Source organism: Megalobrama amblycephala, linkage group LG24, assembly GCF_018812025.1.
Source record: "Megalobrama amblycephala isolate DHTTF-2021 linkage group LG24, ASM1881202v1, whole genome shotgun sequence".
Lineage (NCBI taxonomy): Eukaryota > Metazoa > Chordata > Actinopteri > Cypriniformes > Xenocyprididae > Megalobrama > Megalobrama amblycephala.
In genome coordinates, this window is record NC_063067.1 from 11,675,519 (window position 1) to 11,701,002 (window position 25,484).

Below are 25,484 nucleotides of genomic sequence, written 5' to 3' on the forward strand. Positions count from 1 at the left end.
TACTGAGCAGCAAATCAGTATATTAGAATGATTTCTGAAGGATCATGTGACACTGAAGACTGGAGTAACGATGCTGAAAATTCAGCTTTGCATCACAGGAATAAATTACTTTGTCAAATATATTTAAATAGTACACAGTTATTTTAAATTGTAATAATATTTCACAATATCACTGTTTTTTACTGTATTTTTAATTAAATAAATGTAGCCTTGGTGAGCAGACGAAACTTCTTTTAAAAACATTAAAAATCTTAGTGGTTCCAAACTTTTGGACTGTACTGTACGTATCCTGAGTAAATAAAACAATTATTTATCTTGTTTATTAAGTTGTGAAACAGGTTATTATTGAGGAATTTGCAGGCAAGTAAGCATTTCCTTTTTCTGCTGGTCTAAATGACTGGAAGTGCATTTGGGATGCATGAACGAGGCGAGGCTGTCAGTTTGTATTAGGCGCATGGGAGTGTGACGTCACAGGGAAGTCTGCCACGGGCCAGCCGGCTGAACAGGAGGATGTGTGTGTGTGTGGGGGGGGGGGGGGGGGATGTCTGTGATCCATGCCAAGACGGGATGAAAGGTGGACACGGAAAAGGGGTGAGGGCCCGGTAATGACTTTGTGAGGGAGACATTATTACCTGACATTTGAAACATTATCGCACGCTATTAGATAAGTATCAGAATTCATTAGAGATGATGGTGTCTGAATGCTGTCTCAAAGGTGATAAAGACAGAGAAAGAGGTTGACAGGCCAAGAGAAGACAGGAAATTACCAATAACATTCTGATAGCAGCTAAAAAAAACAAAAAAAACACAACACAGATATCTCTTAGAGCACGTATATTCTATGTACAGGGCATATGGGGATGCTAAACTAAGCCTAGTCATGTGTTAGTTCATTGTAGATGCTTCAAGAAAGTGTTAATGATCTACAATAAAGTTCTCAGTAGAATACATCTCAACACTGGCACTAAAAACTCTTTTGACGCTAATAATGGCACTGGTGAACACAATACATCTTGTCAGCTGAAATGAGTTCTTAAGTGAGACGTGTAAGATACAAAGCTGCTTCGATTGTAGACACGGTCCAAACAAGATGAAAGTTTTTGAAAGTGTTATTTAAAGTGACAGGGAAAGAAAAGGGGGGAATATGCTCTCACAAGCACAAACAATGTGTTTTTGTGTAAAAACCAAAAAACAACATCATTCAGGCTTTCAGCCAGAGAGCCTCACTTGAAAGCTACCTGATAAAGCCAGCTCTTCAGAGACGCAACAGCATCAACAAATCACAGCGCAACACAAATGACTGAAGACGGGTGCTTTTGGTTTCCACTCAAGGGAAGCATGACTCTTTATGTTTATTCCAAATGTTTATGCATATTCAAACATGCGGCATAATTGATTACGAGACTGAATGTGAGGTCGCATTAGCAAAATTTCTGTGAAATGTGTAAAGATTTGCTCACAGAGAAGGTCTATTCAAACCAAGCAACTTTCTATATGACCAACTTGAACTTGTTGCAAAATTCTCCATTGCAGGGATTCCTATTCAAATGACTGGATTTCGCCAGATGACAACACCTTAAAGGGATAGTTCACCCAAAAATGAAAATTCTGTCATCATTTACTCACCCTCAAGTTGTTCCACACCCGTATAAAGCAGATCTCGGCCCCCATTGACTACCAGAGTAAGGAAAAAATACTGTGGCAGTCAATGGGGGCGAGATCTGCTTGGTTACAAAAATTCTTCCAAATATCTTCCTTTGTGTACAGCAGAATAAAAGATTTCAAATTCATACAAAAACATACAAGACTGTATTTACGAACAATTCAGAACAATTCAAATAAGTCACGAAAGAGCCTAAATGAATAATGAAGTGTGAATGAGATTTGAGAGCTATGGTGGGAGGTATTTTCTCTTGATAGTGGTTTCATTTTCAATATTTTCCTCACAAAGAGCTATCAAACGGCTTCAGAAGACTTTGAATATAACACATGAGTCAAATTGACTAATTTTACAGTGCTACTGTGTCATTTTTGGAGCTTGAAATAGTTCCTATTCACTTCTATAGTAAGGAAAGCGAGCAGCCAGGACATTATGCAAAACATCTTCAATTGTTTTTTACTGAAGAAAGAAAGTCAAATGGGTTTAGAAAGAGCCATGAGGGTGAGAAAATAATTTATGGGTCAACTATCCCTTTAACAACAATTATCCACAAACAAATAGGTCCTATTTTTTTAACAACATAATGGGTTGGTCGAACTACAACTAGGGCCCATGGTGTACAACAATGTTTGCTGTAGTGAAAGCCAAGCAGGTTTTAATTGGTTTAAAGTGCACTCCACCTATCCAGACATGCACATGCAGGACAATTTGAGGTTTTCCCATCTCTAGGCTTAGCTTTTATCTAATTTCCCCTCTGCTCTAAGAGACTACACTAATGAATTGGGTAATCACAGATATCTGGCCCATTCAAGTGCTTTGTAAAGTAAATCAATATGGTCTGGCGACGGGCCAGTTGTCCACTTTGACGGACAGTAGAAATCTATTTGTGGAACTGCGGGCAAAAAAAAAAAAAAAATGCTTTTACTCTCTCTCTCTGGATCACATTATCCATCCCTGTGCCATCCCCCTTCATTTTCATGGCCTCATTCCCTTCCATGCTAAAGGTGGGTTATAATTTTATGTAAGAAACGTATGGAGCTTTGTTTCATTTCCACAGTAGCATATCAATAAGGCCAACACGATTGGCAGGAATTTCTATGAATTTCAAATGCTTTCCCTGCAGTGATTATGTGAGCCGGGCACTCCGTTTGAATATCGATATGTTGATGACTAGCCACGCTATGCTAATGCTCTGGGCTTCTACCAAACCGCAGCGAACAGAGAACATCACAGCCCTGCTAATATGAAATAGATATTTCTGTGTCATTACAGAGGTTTTCCTTTTCGAAACATGCTGGAAAGAGGTCCCGCAAGGACATCTGTTAGCAATGAGTTTGCCGCGCAACTCTAATCTTTTGAACGCTGTAGCGGAAGACTTTGAGACCGGAGCACAGATCTTCTCTTATGTGGTTCACCAGTCCTGATCATACTGTCAAATGTTAGTGGAAACCATGACCCAAATTGCTAGTTCACACAATTACATTTAGACCTCAAGTGCCAGAGAGAAAGTCTGGGTTACAGCGACGTAGACACTCTGTATTCAATTAAACAAACACACTGGAAGAACATGCTGTACACTACAGCTGACATAGTATCGAAACGGAGGTGCTGAACATTAAACGACGTTAACCGCAGGACATAATGCTGTCAAATGCAACCAGACGCAATCTGCATTTGATGAAAAGGCTTCAGTTTCACTTTAGTAACTCGCTATGGATACCTAGCCAACAAAAACCATTATTTTCCTCACAAAAACCATTATTAGCCTCACATTTTATGCATTTGACAGACATTATTGCGACTCACATTGCATTCAAGCTGTATATTTTTACAATCCATGCATTCCCTGGGAATCAAACCCATGATCTTTATAGATACGCTAATTTAGGCTTAATTTAAGAGCACATATATATATATATATATATATATATATACACACACACATATATATATATATATATATATATATATATATATATATATATATATATATATATATATATATATATATATATATATAAAATAGCATTTGCAACTTGAACAAAAAAAAACAGACACAACGTTTATGATGTGCAAGGGTTTATGGGTAATGGTCAGAAAATCATTCATGGATGTACACTTTGAGGAAAAAACACAGCATTACCATCATCCAGGCACTTTTGGCTAACTAATGATCAGTTTACTATGATTTGGGATGCACTAAGTGAAATATTGTATACTATTTAGGACAAAAAGCATGTTTACATGTAAACAAAGTCCATCAAAAAAAGTATATTAGATTCCACACACATCCTTTCAAACTGTCCTCCTCTTATAGGCAATCTCAAGAAACAGAGCTTATAACATGGACCGCATCTTGAATTTAGTCAAGTGGGAAATAAATGGCAAGAAGGTCTCTGGTGAGGACTGACACTAATCATGAGGTTAATTCGCCAAACTCATGATGTTAGGACCAATTACGGCTGGCAGTCAACAGGGTAATGTATCGCTCTCCTGAAATATGATATGAACAATATTAAATGAAGAGGCAGAAGTTTATAGTTAGGAGATTAATAAAGTAGAAGGGTAGAAATAAACAGATGCGGCACACATGAGATCCTGAGAGAGCGCATTAGCATCAACTACCTAATAAACTCTCCTGATCTAAATGCAATCGGTCTAGAAAAAGAGACAATGGCTATGTTTAGAATAGCATACAACTTGAGTGAAACTCACAATTAAGATTTTGCAAAATGTGCTGGTTGCTCCTTTCCAAGCAATTACACTGATAGTTTTCTCTTCCAGTGAGCTGAATATGTGAGTTGAACTCAAGAATCAAATCAGTCTGATTCATGATGAATTCATTCAAAACAGTTTTGTGAACTGCATCAATGATTCATTTAAAAGATTCGACTCAAAATAATGATTCATTCAAAAATTGGACATGGCCACTTTTCTAATGAATTTTCCAGTTGAGGTTTTTGAGATTTTTTTATTGAATAGCAGCTTTAGTTTTGGTTTCTCACACAACACTTTAGAGAAGAAGACTTGGAATAGTTAAAAGAACTATTTTTTATGATTGTTTTATGTACTTTTCTCAGCTTGAACATCTCATTTATTGTAATTCAATGGGAAAAAAAGCAACTCATTAAAACTCCCCATATGCGTTCCGGACGAAAGAAAGTCATTTGGGTTTGAAACAACATGAGGGTGAGTAAATGATGACAGAATTTCATTTTTGGGAAAAATATTACTTTAAGAGAGCGTCCACAGAGATTTAAAATGCCTCTTTAACAGCACAAAGTACAAAAACATGGTTTGGAAGCAAATTTAAAGTAGTGGCAATAAGAGAGAACGGAGAAACAAAGAACAGAGAGACTACAAAAAAAAGCGATAATTCACAGAGAAAAAAGGCAGAATCTCACAAAATAAAGAGCGAGGGAGAGAAATGAAAGATGACAAGAAAGAAAAGGAGAGTGAAAAAAAGGAGAGAGAGTGTGAGTAGGTGTGTGTGTCAGTAATGAGATCACTGCAGGGTGGGCTGTCTAATGGTAATGTAATGGACTAGCAAGAAAGACAGTGTGAGAGAGACAAAAACAGAGAGACGCAGAAAAGAGAGAAGACGAAGGACGTGCTTACAGAGGCACAAAAAGCGAAAGGAAGACAGCTGGCCGGTACTCAGCTCTCACACACATAAGGCTCGGACACACGACTGTACGCGGACAGACGGCCGACTGAAGACCGTGCCAAGAAGATAAGTGGAAGAGGTCTGGGGGCAGGAGTGTGTGTGTGTGTGTGTGTCTGTATGTCTTTGTGTGGAAGTGTGTTTGATGAGTGAAAGGAACAGCAGGGTCCCTCTATCACTCAGCCTTTGGCTCTTTAGCTGCGCTTCAGTCCTGAGCCAGCCTAGGAAAGCTTGAGATCCCTCCTAAAGAACTGTGAGGCTTGCTCTGAATAGCAGAATGAAGTCACTTGCTATCTTTTTGTCTCCGCTGCTTCAGTCGGATGGGTCAACCAGGGGTCATGGTACCAAAAACTTCATACTGAGTCTAAAGATGGTCAAAGAGCACTGCTAACCAAACACATACACAAGTTTAGTAGCACAGATATCAAGTATCACTACTATTATGATTTGAGACAATAAATTACAGGATTCTTAACATTCAAATACAAGAATACTAAAAGGTTATTCTGCCATTGTGATATCTGAAACACCAACTTGAAGAACTGGGTTCTTCCTTGTCTAAGAACAGGCCCTTTGGAAAATCAGGGCAAGCCAATCTTCAATATGTGCTCTCGCAGCTCCTAATTTCAACAGCCAATCAGAGTCTCCCACTATTGGCAGGAGGCAAATTGAAGCTGAATTGCCCAGTGTACAGTAACATGATTAGGAAGATTGCTCGCAATCTCGCTGAGAGTTAGCAAGGTGGCACTGAGGGTGCAATACCATCTGCAATCACAGCACACAATAATGATTACTGTAATCTATCAGGACGCATCTGCTGATGAAACTGCTTCACGACTACAAAATGTCTGAAAATAGTAGTTTAAAATGTGATATAACTGTCACTTTTTACAAATAGGCTACAAAGCAGGGTGTAAAATGTATTTTTTTATATAAATGTACATTTTAATTATTTAAAAAAATAATAATAATTACATATATATATATATATATATATATCCACTGTATGTATCAAAAATATAAAAAATGTCTAAATTTTTGCTTTGACTATACATATATATATATATATATATATATATATATATATATATATATATATATATATATATATATATATATATATATATATGTATAGTCAAAGCAAAAATTTAGACATTTTTTATATTTTTGATACATACAGTGGATATATATATATATATATATATATAAAAAATTAAAAATTACTTTTATTTTATTAAAAAAAGGATATTTTTGATAAATTTTGATATAAACTCATATTTTTGTAATATATATGGGAATAATGAGTCATTGTATGTCACAGTGTATCATACTTGTGTAAAGTCACTACAGTGATACGAGACAGATGGAAAAAGACAAAGCATTCAATTTACAGGCAGATTGATGCTAATTCAACATGAAATTGAAGGATGAGTGAGAAATTGTTATGATGATTGAAACGCATGTTCTATTGTATTGTTCATTTGTGTTCAGTGTAATTGAAGCTTCCTTACACCACTGAAACCAAGAGAAACATTTAAACGAATGCATCTCTTGGCTGTTTGTATCTGGCAACCAATACTGTATTGTCCTCAATGGCTGATTCTAAAATTCTCTGGAAGCAGAAAATCAAGGATAACAACACATCACACTAAATATAAAATTAAAACAAGAAAAGCTTGGCTTTTACAAAAAGCACTCAATTCAAGTAATTATGGAACAGCAGGAGAAAAGTATAACCTCAGCCGACAACATTGCAGATACACCAATTTGTGTTGCCGCACAACAGCAGAATTTGTTGTAGTGTTGCAGTATGTTGAGAAAATGCCACCAGTACGAAAAAACCAATGTGCTGGATGCCCCCTTGACCTTGAAAAAACAAATTAACACATAACTGCCGGGCAAGTTTTGCTTAGCAGAGCAAAGTCTAGAGAGCGTTTTTGCCACTGACAGGCTGTTTCTAAATGACTCATTAAGTTTCTGATAAAGTAAAAATCATCTCTGCCTATCTCTCTAAGGAGAGATTGATGTAGACATCTGGAGAGAGAGGAAATATTCTATAAAAGATGGAATCAACATCAGAGTTTTATGCATGGTCTTTAGCCAATGTGTGTTAACATGTGGTTAAATTGGTGAAATTTTGGTGAAATTTCACAGGCAAAAATGGTCCATTGTAAGAAGCACAGCTCACACAGAAGTCCCCTTCAAACCAAGCAGCTTTCTATTGGTTTACGCAACAAACCCATGTGACCAACTGCAAAATCTGCATTGACAAATCTTTTGCTCTCGTGTGGATTCCTATTAAAATGAATAGATTTCTGCTGTGAAATTCTTGAACAACTGTAAATATGACCTTTAGTTTTGAGATATTTGCTAGTATACTCTAAACATTACCTTTAAATATCACTTTTAGTCTTTTAGCAATAGCAAGTAGCAAGTCGTGCTTCACGAGTGTGACGTTAACAAAAGATTTTAACTATGAAAAAAGAAACATGCCAACATAGAAAAGAAAACTGTGTCAAGCCATTTTTTGGGATCTTTAAAAATGCATACTGCTACATTTCAGAGAGCATATGCTAGTTTTGTGTGTATTCTCATGAGACATGGTTTTATTCTAAAGTAGCTACAGAAGTGCTGGAAAACATGTTACATGTTCAAGCTTTTCTTCTGCCCTTCACCATTTCCAACTCTCTTTCCTGCTGTGTTCCCCAGACGATACAGCACGTCTTCAGCCACGGCTCATTACGGACCAATTCCAAGAGACGACACGGTAGAATCAGGAGGCTACAGGCTGGGACAGCTAAACATGTTAAAGGGATAGTTCACCCCAAAATGAAAATTCTGTCATCATTTACTCACTCATTGGTTGTTCCAAACCTGTATAAGTTTCTTTGTTCTGCTGAACACAAAGAAATATATTTTGAAGAATGTTTGTAACCAAACAGTTGTGTAACCAAACACCATTGACTTCCATAGTATGGAAAAATATACCATGGAATTCAACTGTAAACTGTAAAAATATCCTCCTTTGTGTTCAGCAGCACAAAGAAATTTATACAGGTCTTGAACAACCAATGAGTAAATTATGACAGAATTTTCATTTTTGGGTGAACTATCCCTTTAAAGCCACCAACCCAGCTGTTTCCTAGCTCATCAAAGACTTTAGCAACTAGAACATCAGACAGCATCTTAAACCACTAGGGATGCTCAGAACAAAATAAAGGTGTTTCTGGGACACAACCAATCGAGGTTGAGCTAACTAGCGGACACAGCTGCATACTAAGTCCACTAAACTGCAGTTTCTTTCATGTGTCGCAGTCAGCTGCAGATCACGGCTGCGTCCCTGCTCCAGTCCTGAACACATCCACCATGTCAGCGATGATGTCAGCGTCAAGGAGAGTGGGATGGGTGCCCAGAAGCTCACTTAACCAGTTCAATGAGACATTTGTCCAATTAGGGCCTCAATTGGCTGACAGAAGGAAGCCACCTGAACCGTTCTTCCAAGTCCTGTCGGAACACAGTCCAAACCAAATGCTGATTAACTAACGAAGCAAGATGACAGGAATTAGTTTGGTCATGCATGTCCACAGCGCTGTTTATGGCTCAGATGTTAATGCCACCAGAAACAGCATACAAAAACTAGCTAGCTAAAAGTAGTGATGCTAATAACTACATTTCTCATGGAAAAGGATAATAGTGCAGCTGTTTTCAAAATGGTATAGTCAGCTAGTTTCTCCAGCAACTGCTGGTTGCTGGTTTTTGTATTGTGAATAAAGCTTTAAAGTCACACAAAGCATGGAAATAATCAAACGCACTCTTCTAAATTGTTCTTGCTCACTCAACTCTTGTAGAGTTCAAAAGTCTGATTCATTTTACTGAATCTGTTAATATGTTCGATCATGTAAAATGAATCACCAATTCCCTAAGCAACATTTTCTTTTTTGTAGCAAAAAACATTAGCGTTAAAAGGTTTGGGGTCATTTTATGATTATTTTATACATTTTTTTTAATACATGTATTGGTGAGCATAAGAGACTTCTTTTAAAATCATTCTTTTTTAAATCTTATAGAACTTTTAAACAGTAGTGTATGTAGTTACATGCTGTCAAATTGATTAATCGTGATTAATCGCATCTAACAAAAGTTTGTGTGTGTATATATATATATATATATATATATATATATAGATAGATAGATAGATAGATAGATATACACACACACACACACATAAAGATGTATATATAAACTTATATTAGATGCGATTAATCGCAATTAATCGATTTAACAGCACTAAAAGTTGTGTTTTCTAGTTTTATTATTTGCGTTTACTGTAAATTTATTGTAATTTAATGCTCTGATTGATTTAAAAATAAATGATATAATTGGATATTTGGTTAAATACTTACTTATTTAGCTATATTTGCTATATTTTTAAAGAGCAGACTGACTGTTGTTTATCTACTTTAAATTACGAGTAGCTTGTGGCTTTGAAAACTAAGTTTCAAAGTAGCTTCCCCAACACTACATAATGCAGACACAGAATCGTTTCCCTTTGGGGATTTTTACATGAGTGGAATTACCATGTAGGTCATGCAAACTCCTCACATCACAGTACTTATTATACCACCAATTAGAAATAGAAGTATGTCTAATGGGGGCGCGTATAATTAGCCCAGGTGCTCTTTTCAATTGACTTTTTTTTTAGTAAACCTGAGTCACACCGTTTCCTTCAGTCCCACAGTTCACGATGCCTGCGCACTGATTGGATTAATGTAGTTCAGATCGTGTGACCATCTCAAATCAGCACTAATCTCCCAGTGGGATAACTTTAAAGATCTAATTTTAGCATGCGGTCTTTTCCTCTCAAACAATATCAAAGAGAAAAGCAACCCTCTGGGGCTGATCGCTCCTAACGTATTCCCCCTCCTCTCAGGAAGCCTGCACTCTCCCTTGAGATTTGCACTTAAAGCACAATATAAACTTAACTTCACGCCCTATAATTAATCTGACGCAATACTGCTAACAGAGGCTGATATTTTCAATAGCAAATATGTATAACTTATCTGCTCACAAATAAGATGCATACACTGTAATATTAATTTAAATGTTAAGTATGTATTAGAACGGCATGTTTTCCCTCTGAATATAAATTCACATGCTTACTAAAAGCAGATGCTATCATGACCTCTAAATAAAAAGGCAGAATAGGACGTTAAATGCAACTGATTTTCATTCTGCTGTCCTTGCCACCCTTTTCTGCCAAAATCCTGCTGAGGTGAACAGAATCACTGCTCTGCCACCCATCAGCTCAGAGGGCACTGCCACCGGGGTAAGGTCGAGCACCTATAACAGAACACACACAACGCAGGTCCATTTTCTGACAGCAAAAAGAGCAGCACAATAGCAGTGACCATTTGAGAAAATATTCAGGCATATTTTTTACGTACAGAAAAGTACAATGGAAATACCATGGTATAGTGATGGCATCAGACAGTAATATCATAATGATTACAGCATTTTCCGAATCCTGCATACTATTAATCAATCTCGTAGTCCAGTGGATGTCTGTAAATGTTGCTTACATTCAGCAGTATGAATTCGCTACCTAAAACAGTGGGACAACATTTCAGAAAGGGATTGTGAAAATGACTAATGCTACAACTGTTTAATCGCTTGTTGAAATGAGGACAATACAACTGTGGGTCTGCACAGGGTCTGCTTTCATTAAATCATTCAATGGGCTTTTTCCTCAACTTGTGTGTCCAGCTACAAGAGCCAATGCTGCAAGAGTCGCCTGTATCTGCTTTTCCAGGATACAGAGAGAGAATGATGAGAGAGAAAGCTCAACCAGCATGGAACTTCTGCTTGGAGCAAGGAAGGGTACAGCAGGGGACTGTGTCGATTGAATGGGGAATTGGTGTATGTGTGTGAGAGAGAGCGAGAGGGAGGGAGAGAGAGAAAAAGAGAAAGTGGCAATAGAGAGTGGTGGGTTTGCTCTTTGGGAAAGGAGCCAATCCAATTACAGGCAGCAGTGCAAGCCCGGTTTCTTCAGCTGAGCTAAATTTCACATTTCATCAGTCTCTTCCCTTCTCTTGCTGCCACTGTGCTACGCTTTTTCCCACTTTCTCTCTTTCCCTCCCCCTCCTCTTGCAGGTGGAGGGCAGGAATAGGCAGATCATGCAACTGACTCCATTCTTCAAAGGATGAGGCACAACCACTCACCCCTGTGTGACAATATATCACCTACAGAGCATCAAAATCCTGTCAGTCTGTAAGTTAACATCAACATGAGTGCAACTAGGGCCATGCCATAGAGCTAAAACTGGAAATTATATTTCAAAAATTGTAAAATAAAAAAATAACATTATTTACAAATAAATGCATATTCAAATTAGTAAAATAATATTTTACTAAATATATTTTTAAAAATATAAATGAAAATATATTGTGTAGCATACAAGTAAAAGATTGAAGTAAAGTACAGTAAAAAAATATATAGATATATATTTCAATTTTATATGCACCAATACAACAATACATAGTAGTAAAATGTTTTAATATTTACATTTTACTAAGACATTTAATAAGTGAAAATGCCACAAGGAGATGCAAGCAAATCATTAAAACAGTGCTTTGACTCGTTAAATGGACAGCTGATTAATTTGAATGAATTGAGCTAACACACTCCAATGCCAGTTTTGCTTCTGCTAAAAATCATAGGTGCTATTAAAACATGTCTTAGTTCACCCAAAAATGAAAATTATGTCATTAATTACTCACCCTCATGTCAGTCCACACCCTTAAGACCTTAGTTCATCTTCAGAACACAAATTAAGATATTTTTGATGAAATCCGAGGGCTCAGTGAAGCCTCCATTGACAGCAAGTTAATTAACACTTTCAAAATGCCCAGAAAGCTACTAAAGATGTATTTAAAACAGTTCATGTGACTACAGTGGTTCAACCTTAATGAAGTGACGAGAATACTTTTTGTGCACCAAAAAAACTAAATAATGACTTTATTCAACAATATCTAGTGATGGGCGATTTCAAAACACTGCTTCATGAAGCTTTGTATCTTTTGTTTCGAACCAGTGGTTCAGAGCGTGTATCAAACTGCCAAAGTCACGTGATTTCAGTAAACGAGCCTTCGTTACGGCATAAGTGTTTCGAAATTTCAATGGTTCATGTGACTTTGGCAGTTTGATACACAATGAAGCAGTGTTTTGAAATAAGTATGTCTTTAGTAGCTTTCTGGCCATTTGAAAGTGTAAATTAACTTGCTGTCAATGGAGGCCTCACTGAGCCATCGAATTTCATCAAAAATATCTTAATTTGTGTTCCGAAGATGAATGAAGGTCTTACGGGTGTGGAACAACATGAGGGTGAGTAATTAATGACAGAATTTTAATTTTTGGGTGAACTAACTCCTTTAACATTTTCATACTGGCGAATCTGGAGACATTAGGAATCTTCATGGCCAAATAAAAAGGAAATTTAAATAATCACAATATCTGTGATGCTGCTTAATTTTATATGACCAGCAAAAAATAGAGAATGGTAAATATTATCAAAATAGTATCCAGCCCTAACTGGAACACAGCTTGAGTTGCACAGCGAGGCAAAGACTCATGGACAAAAAAAACAAAGTATCTCACAAATACCAGCTTCCTGAGCTCTCTGGGCTCGTTTGTGTATTCTCCAAAAGACACAGTTTTTGGGGCTGCGATAGCTCTCTAACCTTTCCAAAACACACAAGCTCTCATAAGACCGTCTCATCCTCTTCCTCCGACACTGTTACGCCCTGTGCAGATGTGACCAAATCCTCAGCGTTTACAGAGACTATCGCAAGATACTCAGCATTTCCATCTAGGGTAATGCCTCCCTAATTCCACCATAACTGTACGTGTCATTTTCCTCTCTGGCCACCAGGGCGGCGATAATACGCTCTCTACAGCAAGCTTGAGGCTAGACAAACATGCCGCAGCAGCACTTCTAAGAGCACAGTGCTGTTGGCCTAATTTAACTGTACCAACCAAGAGGAGAAAAAAATAACATTAATTAATAAGCCACTAAAACAAGGGGATTACAGAGAGCGAATGCCTCCGATGCCACTTCCTGATTGCGGTGCTGATTCAATTATAAATTAATTAATCAAGGCGCAAAACACAATTTGGACGTTGCCGTGCTACCGGCATGAAACAAACACTCGGTTTGACATTGTCCGTTCTCCCTGGCGTCTGGGAAGGCAGCTGTTATTTGTGTGTGTTTGTAGGGGAGGGGGCAGGTGGGAATGAGGGACAAACCCAACGTTTGTAGAGCAGGTCTTTCTCTGTCTTCATCCCTTTGGTGTCTCCTTCAGCTGCTGTGGGGTGAGGACAGGAGGTGGGCATGCCTGTTCCTGCTCATCAAACAGGGCCTAACCTGTCACTCAACACTGTCGTGTCCCAAAGGGTGTATGAGTCCCAAAAGCAGCTGACAGACCCCTAGTCATCTTCATAATTGCGCATTGCAGGTAGTCTCATCTTGTTACCAACCACAGCAGTTCCATTAGCCACATGCTAACATGTCAACACTTACTGAACTGGCTGCTCAATAAAGGGCAAACATTTTGAACTGCATAAATAGATCTGTAAATTCAACATGAATCAAAATAAGACTCCAATTATTTTCTCAAAACACATTTCTGGTCTTATTGTGCTTAATTCAGTACATGTTTACTGTATATTAGTGTTGTTATTGTTAAACAAAGTATTAAATCGTTTTCAGTAATAAAAATAAAGCTGAAATAAAAGCTAAATATTAGCTGAAAATGTACCAAAAAATATACTTAGAAACATGAAATTAGAAATTTTGTATTGGCAGATAACTGAAATTAATATGTTTAAGTTGAAGAACTAACATTTTTAAAACAAAAACTGAAATAAAATAAAATTATACAGAAATATTAGTTTTGAACACTGGCTGGTTATGTACTTGCTCAAAAATATTTTGGATAATTTTTAACCAAAAAAAGTTACGGACTGCAGCTTTAAGCTAAAATTAAAATGAAAATTGAAAATATATTAAAATAAATGCCAATTCAAAAATACTAATAAATACTACTAGAACAATAATGGGTTGTGAATTGTTTTCATAATCCTTCATCAAAAAGGACAAAATATCTCTGGCTCAAAACATACTTTTCTTTTGAAAAAAGGACTTTTATTTTGATGGCCAGGAGAATGGCAGAGCATGAGCACACAGATAAAATAGACAGATAAATAGATAAAACATATATAACATAAATAAAACAGTTATACAAAGAAAGTAACTATATTCGAAAAAGTGTTTTAGCGGTTGATGCCCAATGTCGCTAGCTGAGCAGAAATACCTAATCATATTTCGCTTGGTCCCTTCAAAGTCATGTTGGATTTCCTCCTTAGCGCTTAGTGCTTGGACTTCATTGTCGGTCCATCTAGAGTTGTTTTCCATGTTCGTGGATTAAATATAGACCTATAGACCTTATGCGCCAGAGAAACAAGTGTGCCGCCATCTTTCTAATATTGTCTTTGAACTTCCGTTTTTGTGGTAGCTCTGTATATTTCTATGGCATCGCTGTCAAAGAATATTTAGCTGGTGAAGTGGATTTACTTGTTGTAGAGTTAATGAAAGTTATCATGAGCATTGTATTGCTTAAAGCAGATGTCTCAGTAGACTGAGAAGATTTTAAAATGAGCAGTTCATTCATAAAAATGTAAGATCGCTGTGGAAATACAAACCGGAAGACAAAAGACAACGAGCGCAGAGCTGAAAAGGGGCGGGGCTACATAAGGTCTATAAACGGTGTTTACACATCTTTTTAAAAATGCTGTTTCACATGCATTCAACCAATCAACGTACACTTACGTCACTGGTAGTTCCTATTGTGCTGGGTTAGACCATACTTTGAAGTAGGAGCTAATTTAGTTCCCTCAAAAGGAGTTCCTATTACTAAAATCATACCTGCGTTGGGAACATGCCAAAAAGTACTTCCACCAATAGATATAGGAACTATGAAAATGTTCCTCTGTTGTGAAAGCACCTTTAGAGTGGAAATATATATATCAGATTAGCAAAAGTTATTGTTTTAGGCTTATGTTGTACTGTAGGTAACACAGCCTGTCAAAAATGGTGTCAATAGTTAGCATAGTAATTTAACACAGGCTAACACCGACTACTACATCTGATTCTCGTTAAATACTCTGTTTCACATTCATATAGCAAATCAAATGGGTAAGCAAATGGCGTTCATGTTGACTGATAGAAGTTGAGTGATGGTTTCTTGTCTATCATGATACTATTACCAACCAAAAGGTATGTTTAACACCAAATTATCTTCATGCTCTTTATCTGAAAGATTATAATTACGGATCTGATAACCCTATATACTCTCAATGGCATTTGGCTCTTGTGTCTAACATCCTTTCCTTGGGTTTGGCTGAGAAGACATTCTATTAAAATTAATAGACTCGGGAGGCGTAGGAACCCCTGAGGTCGCTTTAAGCTGCCCATTATGGACGGGAAAGTGAACAGAACCAGAAGAATCCTACAAAAAGGTATTAAATATTTAGGTGAAAAGTTTCTGGTTTCCTTTTTTCCATCCATACTTTTAAATGAGGCCAGTAGAGCAGTTCAAAGTGAAGACACCATTAATAACTAACGTGACACGCTGTTTGTGAACAGAAACGTTTGCTTGTATCTTAGGTTACAGGTCTAGAACTTCTCCATTTAACTCAAACATGTCCAACTCTGTAAACGTCTCAGCTTCTCAGAGCCGCAACATTCAGTCCACTGCTGAGGAAATACTCCTGCGCTCAAGACTCACCTTTTTCAGTCGTCCACTCTTGGTGCCGACAAAAGCCACGCAGTAGCCATTATAGACATAGGAGGTCACCGAGGTCATGCGATCCCGGCTTTCCGTATAAAGCGTGTGTCCGGTCACCAGCTGAGAGCCGCCAAGGGGCTGGTTGATGTCCAAACCGCAGAAGGAGTCATCAATAGGGACAGGCTACAGGAGGAGAAAGGTCAACCGAGAGTCAGCAGTTTGCTTGGATTTAAAAAGTCAAGGTCAGTTTGGTTGTTTATACAGACTTCAGTAGCAGAGTGAAAAGGTTGCACTGATTTTAATACAAGGAAGCACAAATCACATTCACCGATCCAGCATCATCTATTTGTTTTGTTGTCTAGTGAAGGTAAGAAATGGATCAGGCAACACTAAAGGTCAATTTTAGCACAAAAAATAAATCAAAAAGAGTTAAAAAAAAAAAAAAAAAAAGATGGATCAATACAAACTCTATTATAACAAAATACTGAATGAATTTTTTTTTTTTTTTCTTTCCACATGCTAAAAAATGAATGCAGATATTCATGATTACGGTAAAATAATTCTAAAAAAATATATTTTATAAAGATTAAACCTACAATTTCTAGCAATTATAGGAAAAAGTGTCACAGTTTCCACAAAAATATTAAGCGGCACAACTGTTTTTAGCGTTGATAATAAGTTTTATGTAATATTTCTTGAGCACCAAATCAACATATTAGAACGATTTATGAAGGATCATGTGACACTAAAGACTGGAGTAATTATGCTGAAAATTCAACTTTGACATCACAGATATAAATTTTAAAATAACCATTTTCTATTTCAATGTATTTTTAATTAAATTCCTTTCAAAAACATTTAAAAAATCTTACTGACCCCAAACTTTTGAACGATTTTGTTATGTTGTGAAAATGTTTCAACTTTTCCAAGCATGGAAATTACTCTTTTTAAAATCCTTGTCATTTCAGGGTTTTCCGTGACCGTGGGATTCAGTTTTACTAGAGTATCACACTACAAACTGGTGATATAAACTGATTTGGGTTTGCAGTGAAGGCCAAAGAATACGGACTCTTGTTCAGTTTCTGAGGAGAGACTGTAACTGGACCATTGAGTGTGGTTTCCCAAGCCAGACGCTTGGTTTTCTGTTCAGCTGGGCAGACATGTTCCCGCTCTGCTCTGGTGAGTCCTGCCGGGCTCCCTGACTGCCTCATTACCCTGTGCTATGAGAATAGTGTAGCTCACCCCAGCTGGGGACGAAAGTACATTCACACACACTTACACACCACACCAGCAGAAAAGCAACACCTATACAGACGAGACTGGGGCTGAAACAATAAACACACAGTCACTAATTCTGTTTTAAATTATCTAGTCAGGAACAGAATGTTTCTGTAACTTCTATGTTGCAGGGATTGGTTTTTAATAAAACTAGACAAATTTTAACTTTTATCCTTTTTTTTTTTTTTACAACCAGGGTTATGTGCTTCTACATAGTTATTTACCTAATATTTCCCTCTGATTTGAGTAATAGAGTTAGGGCAAAATTTTCAGACTGGTTCAACATATTTTTTTATTGTGGAACAACATTCCTGTCTGAAAATTGTGTCCTAACCCTATCACTACCCCTAAACATAACCCTACGCATTAAAACATATCGCTAAAATCAGAGGGAAATGATAGGTGAATAACACTGTCATTGAAGCACTTAACCTTGGTTGTAAACCTAAACTTGACAAACTGTAAACTTGTCCCTCAAATCTGATTAGTTTATTGGAATGTTGTTCTATGATCAACAAAGATGAAATTTGATGAAATCATATTCACTTTATACATATATCACCAAAATATATGCTAAAAAGCTTTTAAAATGCTAGCTAGTTTTGCAATTGTATTCCAAAAAAAGTTCAAAATAGTTGTCAAAAGTACCGACTGTGATACCAATTAGGTATTAAAATTTTCAAAATGCGATGCTTTGAGTGCTGTTGAGTGGATTCGTAAACACCTCTGATAGGCCATTGTGTTCACACACTCAACAGATATGTCTGTGATTGGCTACAATGATCATAATTTCAAAACATGTTGTAAATAGACATCAATGATGCTCATCATCGAGCGCTTACACAGATACACATGGGAGCGTTTGAAAGCTGCTTTCAATCTCTCCCGCTCCCACTTTTTTAGAAACGCTTTCTAATTCAAACACTTCCGTGTGCTTTCAAATGCTCCCGTGCGTTGATCATTTTAGCCAATCACAGACATATCTGTTGAGTGCATGAACACAATTGCCAATCAGAGGTGTTTACGAATCTGCTCAACAGCGCTCAAAACGTTTTTTTTTTTTTTTTTTTTTAATTTCAGTACCGACTTGGTATCGCGGTCGGTACTTTTGTCAACACTAGTTCAAAATGTGACTTACACCAATGCCTTTTCCAATACAGAATGCTGCTAAACACAATAGATCATTTAAGATCCAAGACTGTGTTGGAAATAGGGCTGGGCGATATATCGCATGCAATTGTCACGCGTATTTCGTCAGTAAAGCCAGTTCCCTGATTACCGCTAAATCACCATCACCTGCTTTCAAATGGAGCGGCATTTAATAGACAGAGCCGTAGTTCACTGATAAGCTACGCAATATCGCGTTCATTATCGCAGATGAATCGCCTTCAATAATGAACGCGATATTGCGTAGCTTATCAGTGAACTACGACTCTGTCTATTAAATGCCGCTCCATTTGAAAGCAGGTGATGGCGATTTAGCGGTAATCAGGGTAACAGCTTTACTGACGAAATGCGCGTGACAATCGCATGCGATATATCGCCCAGCCCTAGTTGGAAATGACTTTCAGAAAAAAATGACAGAATCCTCTGTTTATTGATGTACATCCAGTAGTGTGAAATATCAGAGTGTGAAATGTGCGTCCACAGGTCCTAAAAGTGCCAGATGAAACACCCATATTTTTCCTTCACTCTGTCTCTATTGCTCTCCCCTCGCATCTCCTCCTCTCTCTCAGACGCACGCATACACACCAACTTAAACTAAAGAGATTGAAGCTTGTAAACATTTACAATGTAATGGGAGGGTCTATGGCCCATTTTTCATGTCACATGCAGGCATGGGCCACTATCAATCCCCATTTGGGTTGGGGCGGCGAGTTACAACACTCGGTGGCGTTTAGATTCAGGTCATCGGAGTTTGTGACTGACACTGGCCTCAAAGTGCCATGTAGAGTAAGAGGGATGGATACTGTGTGCTCGGTCATGATGCTGAACACAGCACTGCTCGTCCCCCACACTCCACAGCCCTTTAATATCAGCCTGGTCGACTACAGGCTCACGCTATAAAATCTTTACTGCCTCCCAGCCCTTCACAAGCTGGGGGACGGCAATAAAGCAGGGATGTAAATGCCTCGTACTCTGCAGATATTGTTCCAGCCCTTCTTCATCGTGTTTTCTTTTATATTCGAATCTAAAAATAGCTGCCTAGATCTGTTCTTCAAAAACAGTTGGCATTTGACTACATGATTTAAATGTGTTTGTATGAAAAGTCCTTTTTTAAGAAAGTCATTCCACTCTGCGTTCATCTTGGTAATGCCCTCGGGCAGCTATGTTCTAGTCTTGCAAGTCCTATGCTAATGTACAGCAAAGGAGTCATTCTACATCTTATATACTTCAAAGGGAAAGACCAAATTTCCGTAACTGTTTGGTAGTACATTTCAATAACATCGAAATCTGGCAAAGATAGTACCGGAGCCATTTAAAAATAAATAAAAATAAATAAATAAAAAGATAAATAAAATAAAATAATAAAACATGATTAGCATTGTAAAGTCTATGAGCCCACACATATGAAATGGCACAGCACACCCTTTTGCTGACACCGAGCTTTTTTTACCCCCTTTTCAGAAGTAGGAAAATATTTTTTACAATGAAATAGCACTCCTCAAACTGTACATTTTTGTTCGATATTCAAGCTCAACTTACCTAAAAAAAGAATAAATAAAATACACATAGATATAAACTTATACAGATGATTTCCAAGTACCTCTACTGACAGAGTGTGAGCTTTTGAACATTCAGTGTCAAGTTTTGTCTCCCTTGGGCTCTTTGCTATGAAACCTATCTAAATTACATGATATTCACACGCCAACCCTCAGTGCCTGATATTCACATGCCAACCCTCATGCTCATCACCGGAACCCATTTCCCATGACTGCTGTTTCGGGTAAGGGGTTATTGTTCCATACACAAATCAGGACACGGTTCGTTCCTTTGGAATCCACCTGATCAATAGAGTGTCCTTAGATCACTGCTCAAACTGGCACGGCGATAGGCTTTATCAGGCAGCCTGATGAAATGTAACACCGGCTGAATGAGTGAATAGCATCAAAGGGCTGGATGTGAAGCAGCGAGCAGGTTGGCCAGGCAGGAAGACAGTTCCAAGCTGGGCTCTGTGATAAATCTTTCATTCTGCCTTCTCGGCTTATGAACTCTCTTCTTCCTCCTCTCACCCTCGGTTTCTTAGTTTCACTTTCTCTGTGATTCAGAAGAGGCACTGGAGCTGAAGAAAGTAGCCCGAAGGCTGCACAGAGGCCATGTTTCCAGTGATCAAAAATAGCCTGAAATAACTGAAAGGAAATTAAACAAAAACATCATGGTAGGGGAGTTCTAGCAGTATGTTTTAGGTAAAATAAGCTTTAATAGCAAACGAAAAAGTCTAACGAGTATTATTTCACTGTAAAAATATTTTCTTGCTCCCACTGGTCTTGAAAAGGGAGTAAAAAAAAGCAAGAGGGTGGTTAGTTTTGGCATTTGATTAGTGTGGGTTCACAGACTTCACTATGCAAATTGTTAAAGATTTACCTGCATAACACCGTAGAATTGAGTTTTTACAATACATATATCCTCATGATTTTATATCCCAGACCTCCTCCTCAGTCAATCCTGACACATTCCTCTAGGACCAGGAGAGAAGACGCAGGAGGTTTCTAGTGCAATGTTTTTAATGAGGCCTAGAAAAACACGGAGGAGGGCTGGCTGACATCATAAGCCATTGACAGCCCCTCGGGGTCAGACGGGGGATCCTCTAGGGTCCTTAATGGGGCCAGAGTGGAGTCGGCTACTATGAAGACCACCCTGCTCAGACACTCAATAATGTTTTCCTCTGAGTGACAATCACCTCTGACATCATGCTAATGGTGAATTTACTGAAGCTAATAAAGGATACCCTGGAGGAAAACATGTATCAGTGGTTTATCATTAAGAGTCTCCCTTAAACTTCAGATGCTAAAGAATCACTGACAGGAATAAAAATGTACATATATTCATAAAATATGTAAATATGAATTAATAGTGCTTCTAATTAAAATTTGTTTACATCAGAGGTTAAACAGCAGAGACTGTGGTCTTTTTGGAGCAAGTAAAGAACAAAGAAAACTGAAAAGATGATAACCTTGAATAATAAATGCATAACTAACCATCCTAATCACTCTATTTAACCATAGTGACTTATAACTACTTAATGTGCTTTAATTTGGAGGAGAATATTATCACTCTGGCCAAAGGAAGATTGGTCCCCCAACTAAGCCTGGTTTCTCCCAAGGTTTTTCTCCATTCTGTCACCTTATGGAATATGGCTTCATTGTCACTGTCACCTCACTGCTTGTTTAGTCGAGGACACTTAATATTCAAAAATATTACTGATCTGCCTGCATTGACACGATTATATTAGAACTGAACTGAGCCCAAACAAACTATTTTTTTTTATTATTTTCGTGTTGTCACTGTAAGGCTGCTTTGAAACAATCTGCATTGTCAAAAGTGCTATATAAATAAAGGTGACTTGACTTTGACATGACTCCTACATGAACTTTAAAGGTGCCGTAAAACGTCTTTTTAAAAGATGTAATATAAGTCTAATGTGTCCCCTGAATGTGTCTGTGAAGTTTCACCTCAAAATACCCCATAGATTTTTTTTAATTCATTTTTTTAATTGCCTATTTTGGGGCATCATTATAAATGCGCTGATTCAGGCTGCGCGGCCCCTTTAAATCTCGTGCTCCCCTCCCCTGGAGCTTGCGCTTGCCTTAACCAGCATAAACAAAGTTCACACAGCTAATATAACCCTCAAAATGGATCTTTACAAAGTGTTCATAATGCAGCATGTCTAATCGCGTAAGTATGGTATTTATTTGGATGTTTACATTTGATTCTGAATGAGTTTGATAGTATGCTCTGTGGCTAAAGCTAACAATACACACTGTTGGAGAGATTTATAAAGAATGAAGTTGTGTTTATGAATTATACAGACTGCAAGTGTTTAAAAAATGAAAATAATGACAGTCTTGTCTCCGTGAATATAGTAATAAACGATGGTAACTTTAACCACATTTAACAGTACATTAGCAACATGCTAACGAAACATTTAGAAAGGCAATTTACAAATATCACTAAAATATCATGATATCATGGATCATGTCAGTTATTATTGCTCCATCTGCCATTTTTCGCTATTGTTTTTGCTTGCTTACCTAGTCTGATGATTCAGCTGTGCACAGATCCAGACATTAATACTGGCTGCCCTTGTGTAATGCCTTGAACATGAGCTGGCATATGCAAATATTGGGGGCGTACATATTAATGATCCCGACTGTTACGTAACAGTCGGGTGTTATGTTGAGATTCGCCTGTTCTTCGGAGGTCTTTTAAACAAATGAGATTTATATAAGAAGGAGGAAACAACAGTGTTTGAGACTCACTGTATGTCATTTCCATGTACTGAACTCTTGTTATTTAACTATGCCAAGATAAATTCAATTTTTAATTCTAGGGCACCTTTAATCTAGCCATTTAGCCTATCAACGCTAAACAATTAGACATAATTACAGATGGATAAAGAATATTTTGAAAAATTTACAATTACCAAAACAGTTGAAAGGATTAGTCTAGAATTCCTTTCATTGGATTTGTTGGGGTGTGCTTTCATGCTTAGACTAACCCTGACCATGCCTGACATTCAATCCTGTAGGTTGAGGGGTCAACAGGATTGCTTGGATAGTATCCTGTTCCACCCTTAAGAATGAAATATGGATATGTTAGAACAACAATCAGCTACATAAACATTATGAATCAGATCCTATCTTCATTCCAAAGAAAACATAAAAATAGTAGCAATTCCCCATCTGACTGTTTCAATCTACTGTGGTTTTCTAGTGAGTAGAAGCAGGCATGGGAACTATCAGTTTCTGAGAGGGCAAAAAATGTATATTGCTTCAAGAAAATATCATTTAAAGTCAGAGAGCTCAAAATAAAGCTCTTAAATAAACCATTCACACAGTGTTCACAAAGTTCAATTAAAGTAGAACAATTTGTTAAACTATACACACAAAAAGTTAAATTAAAGTAGTAAAATTGGGAAAGAACTTCCATGATTAGGGTTTCAGATACTATATCTAAAATAATGCTTCACATACAAAAGCTGGTTTAGCAAGCCAATCAGTAAGCAAGTTGCTATGGCTAGTAATAAAAAAAATAAATAAAAAAAAGTCTTACCGCTTTGGTACAAGGTACATCCTTTCCCAACAGCCAGTTGAGCTCTAAGTTTCCCTCTCCCTGATAGCAGGATTGCATACGCTCCTTGATCCGTGCATTGATGTCCCGGATGCTGAAGACGCAGAGGGCTGAGTCATCAGGTGGATGGTGGTACTGTTTTTGACCTTTGGAAAAGACAGCAAAGAGCACATCATCCTGAGCGCTAATGTTAAGGGACGCCGCAAGCACTCGTCCAGGCTTGCCCAAGTAAGCCGCTTGCAGAAGGCGGTACTCAACCCTGTTTCGGACACAACCGATAGGCAACGACACATAGGAGTGGAATTTGTGGTCATCTTTGCAGAGCCGTACGATTCGAGAGGTGTAAAACAGGTCATTTGAGGGCCCACTGGAAGACATGCTGTTCTCGGGTGTTTCCGGTTGCACGGTCAGAAAGTAGACAAAATTGCCACTGGCAAAGCCATAGATGTAGTAAATGTCAAAATGAGAGACCAAAGCCAGGGTGTCGGAGGGAATCTTGATGAGCGATGAAACAAAGTCTGTGTGTAGCTCATAGTCCAGCATTGCCGAAGACTCTGGGTCACGAGGAAGCTTCCGGCTGGAGATGGTCGGAAAGTAGTCTTGTTTCCCATCCACAGCGGTACCAATGAAGAGGGTCCCATCCTTGCCCTGCGAAGGCACGATGACTCCATACATGGTGCCTGTCTGATTGACACTGGAAAGGTAGTGCTCCTTTTTGTGAGAGGGCTCCACCAAGATGAAGAGGTCATCCAACCGTAGCAGTTTGCAGACACCTTGGTAGAGGCTTCCGCAGGCAAGTAGTCGATTCTGAGAGTAGTCAATGAGTAAGAGTTTGTTGATGTTGTTGGTAGAAACCAGTGGTTCAGTGCAAGGCTGAACGATTAGTGGAGGGTAGCAGGCCTTGTTGTCATCTTCCGGACCAGTATCATGGGATACTAGGAGTGTTAGGTTGCCCGATAACTTGTAGACTCGGTTGACAGCACCAATGTAGAGCGCCCCTGTCGTCTTGTGAACTGTCAGGTGGTTGAAGGCCCATTCTCGTCGCTCAGGGTGAAATGTTGTAAAGGACTGTTCACAGCACACTACAGGTAAGATTAAGACTAACAAACAGCACGTAAAGGACAATGTGGAACCCTGTCCAGGGCTTTGTTTCAAAGTCCTCTGTGAATCCTGCTGTCCCTCCATGGTCCGAGGGACCCGACAGGTTAGAAAATGAAGAGTTTAAAGAAGTATCAGAACGCTCAACCTTCGTCCTCGTAGGCTGAAGGCTAACTTTATGGTCCGGTGCCTCACCAGGGTCTTCACATTTTTCTGTAAGAGAGAAGGCGAGAATGATGAGGACATAAATCAGCATCAAAACATCTAGACTCACATACAATCCAAAAGCAAACAGACAATGGAAATTGCACCTCATTCACCAAACCAAGGCCCTCTGCCTCCAGTAGAGGAATGTGTCTACTAACTCAGTAGGAGGGGGCGGATCTCTAATAGACAATGGCAGGAAAGGATTATCTTCACATTCCAAAGGAGTTGTTGGGCAGCATTACACAATGCAGGAAGGTGAAGCACATCGAAGCAACGGAAATTAGCATGACATGAGTCGCACTTCTTTCCATTTCTCTGAGACAGCAGTTTCTAAGAATGGCACTCAGTTAAAGGTCTCTAGAGTAGTGCCTGTTTTGTCAATTACAAGATCTAACATCAAAAAAAGAAAGGCTCTAGCAAAAGCATGACAAACCGTTTTAAAAT

General features: G+C 38.1%; 1 protein-coding gene across 2 annotated transcripts in view; it reads right to left on the bottom strand.

Annotated features, from left to right (window-relative positions):
• Positions 1-25,484, bottom strand: part of plxna2 (plexin A2) — a 234,746-nt gene that overhangs the window by 169,305 nt on the left and 39,957 nt on the right. For both annotated transcript variants that reach the window (XM_048179285.1, XM_048179286.1), the window contains 2 exons: positions 23,718-25,046; positions 16,167-16,349 (listed from right to left, as the gene is read on the bottom strand). In XM_048179285.1, coding sequence (XP_048035242.1) covers positions 16,167-16,349; positions 23,718-24,920 — 1,386 coding nt within the window. In that variant the 5' untranslated portion in view covers positions 24,921-25,046. The remainder of the gene's footprint in view (positions 1-16,166; positions 16,350-23,717; positions 25,047-25,484) is intronic.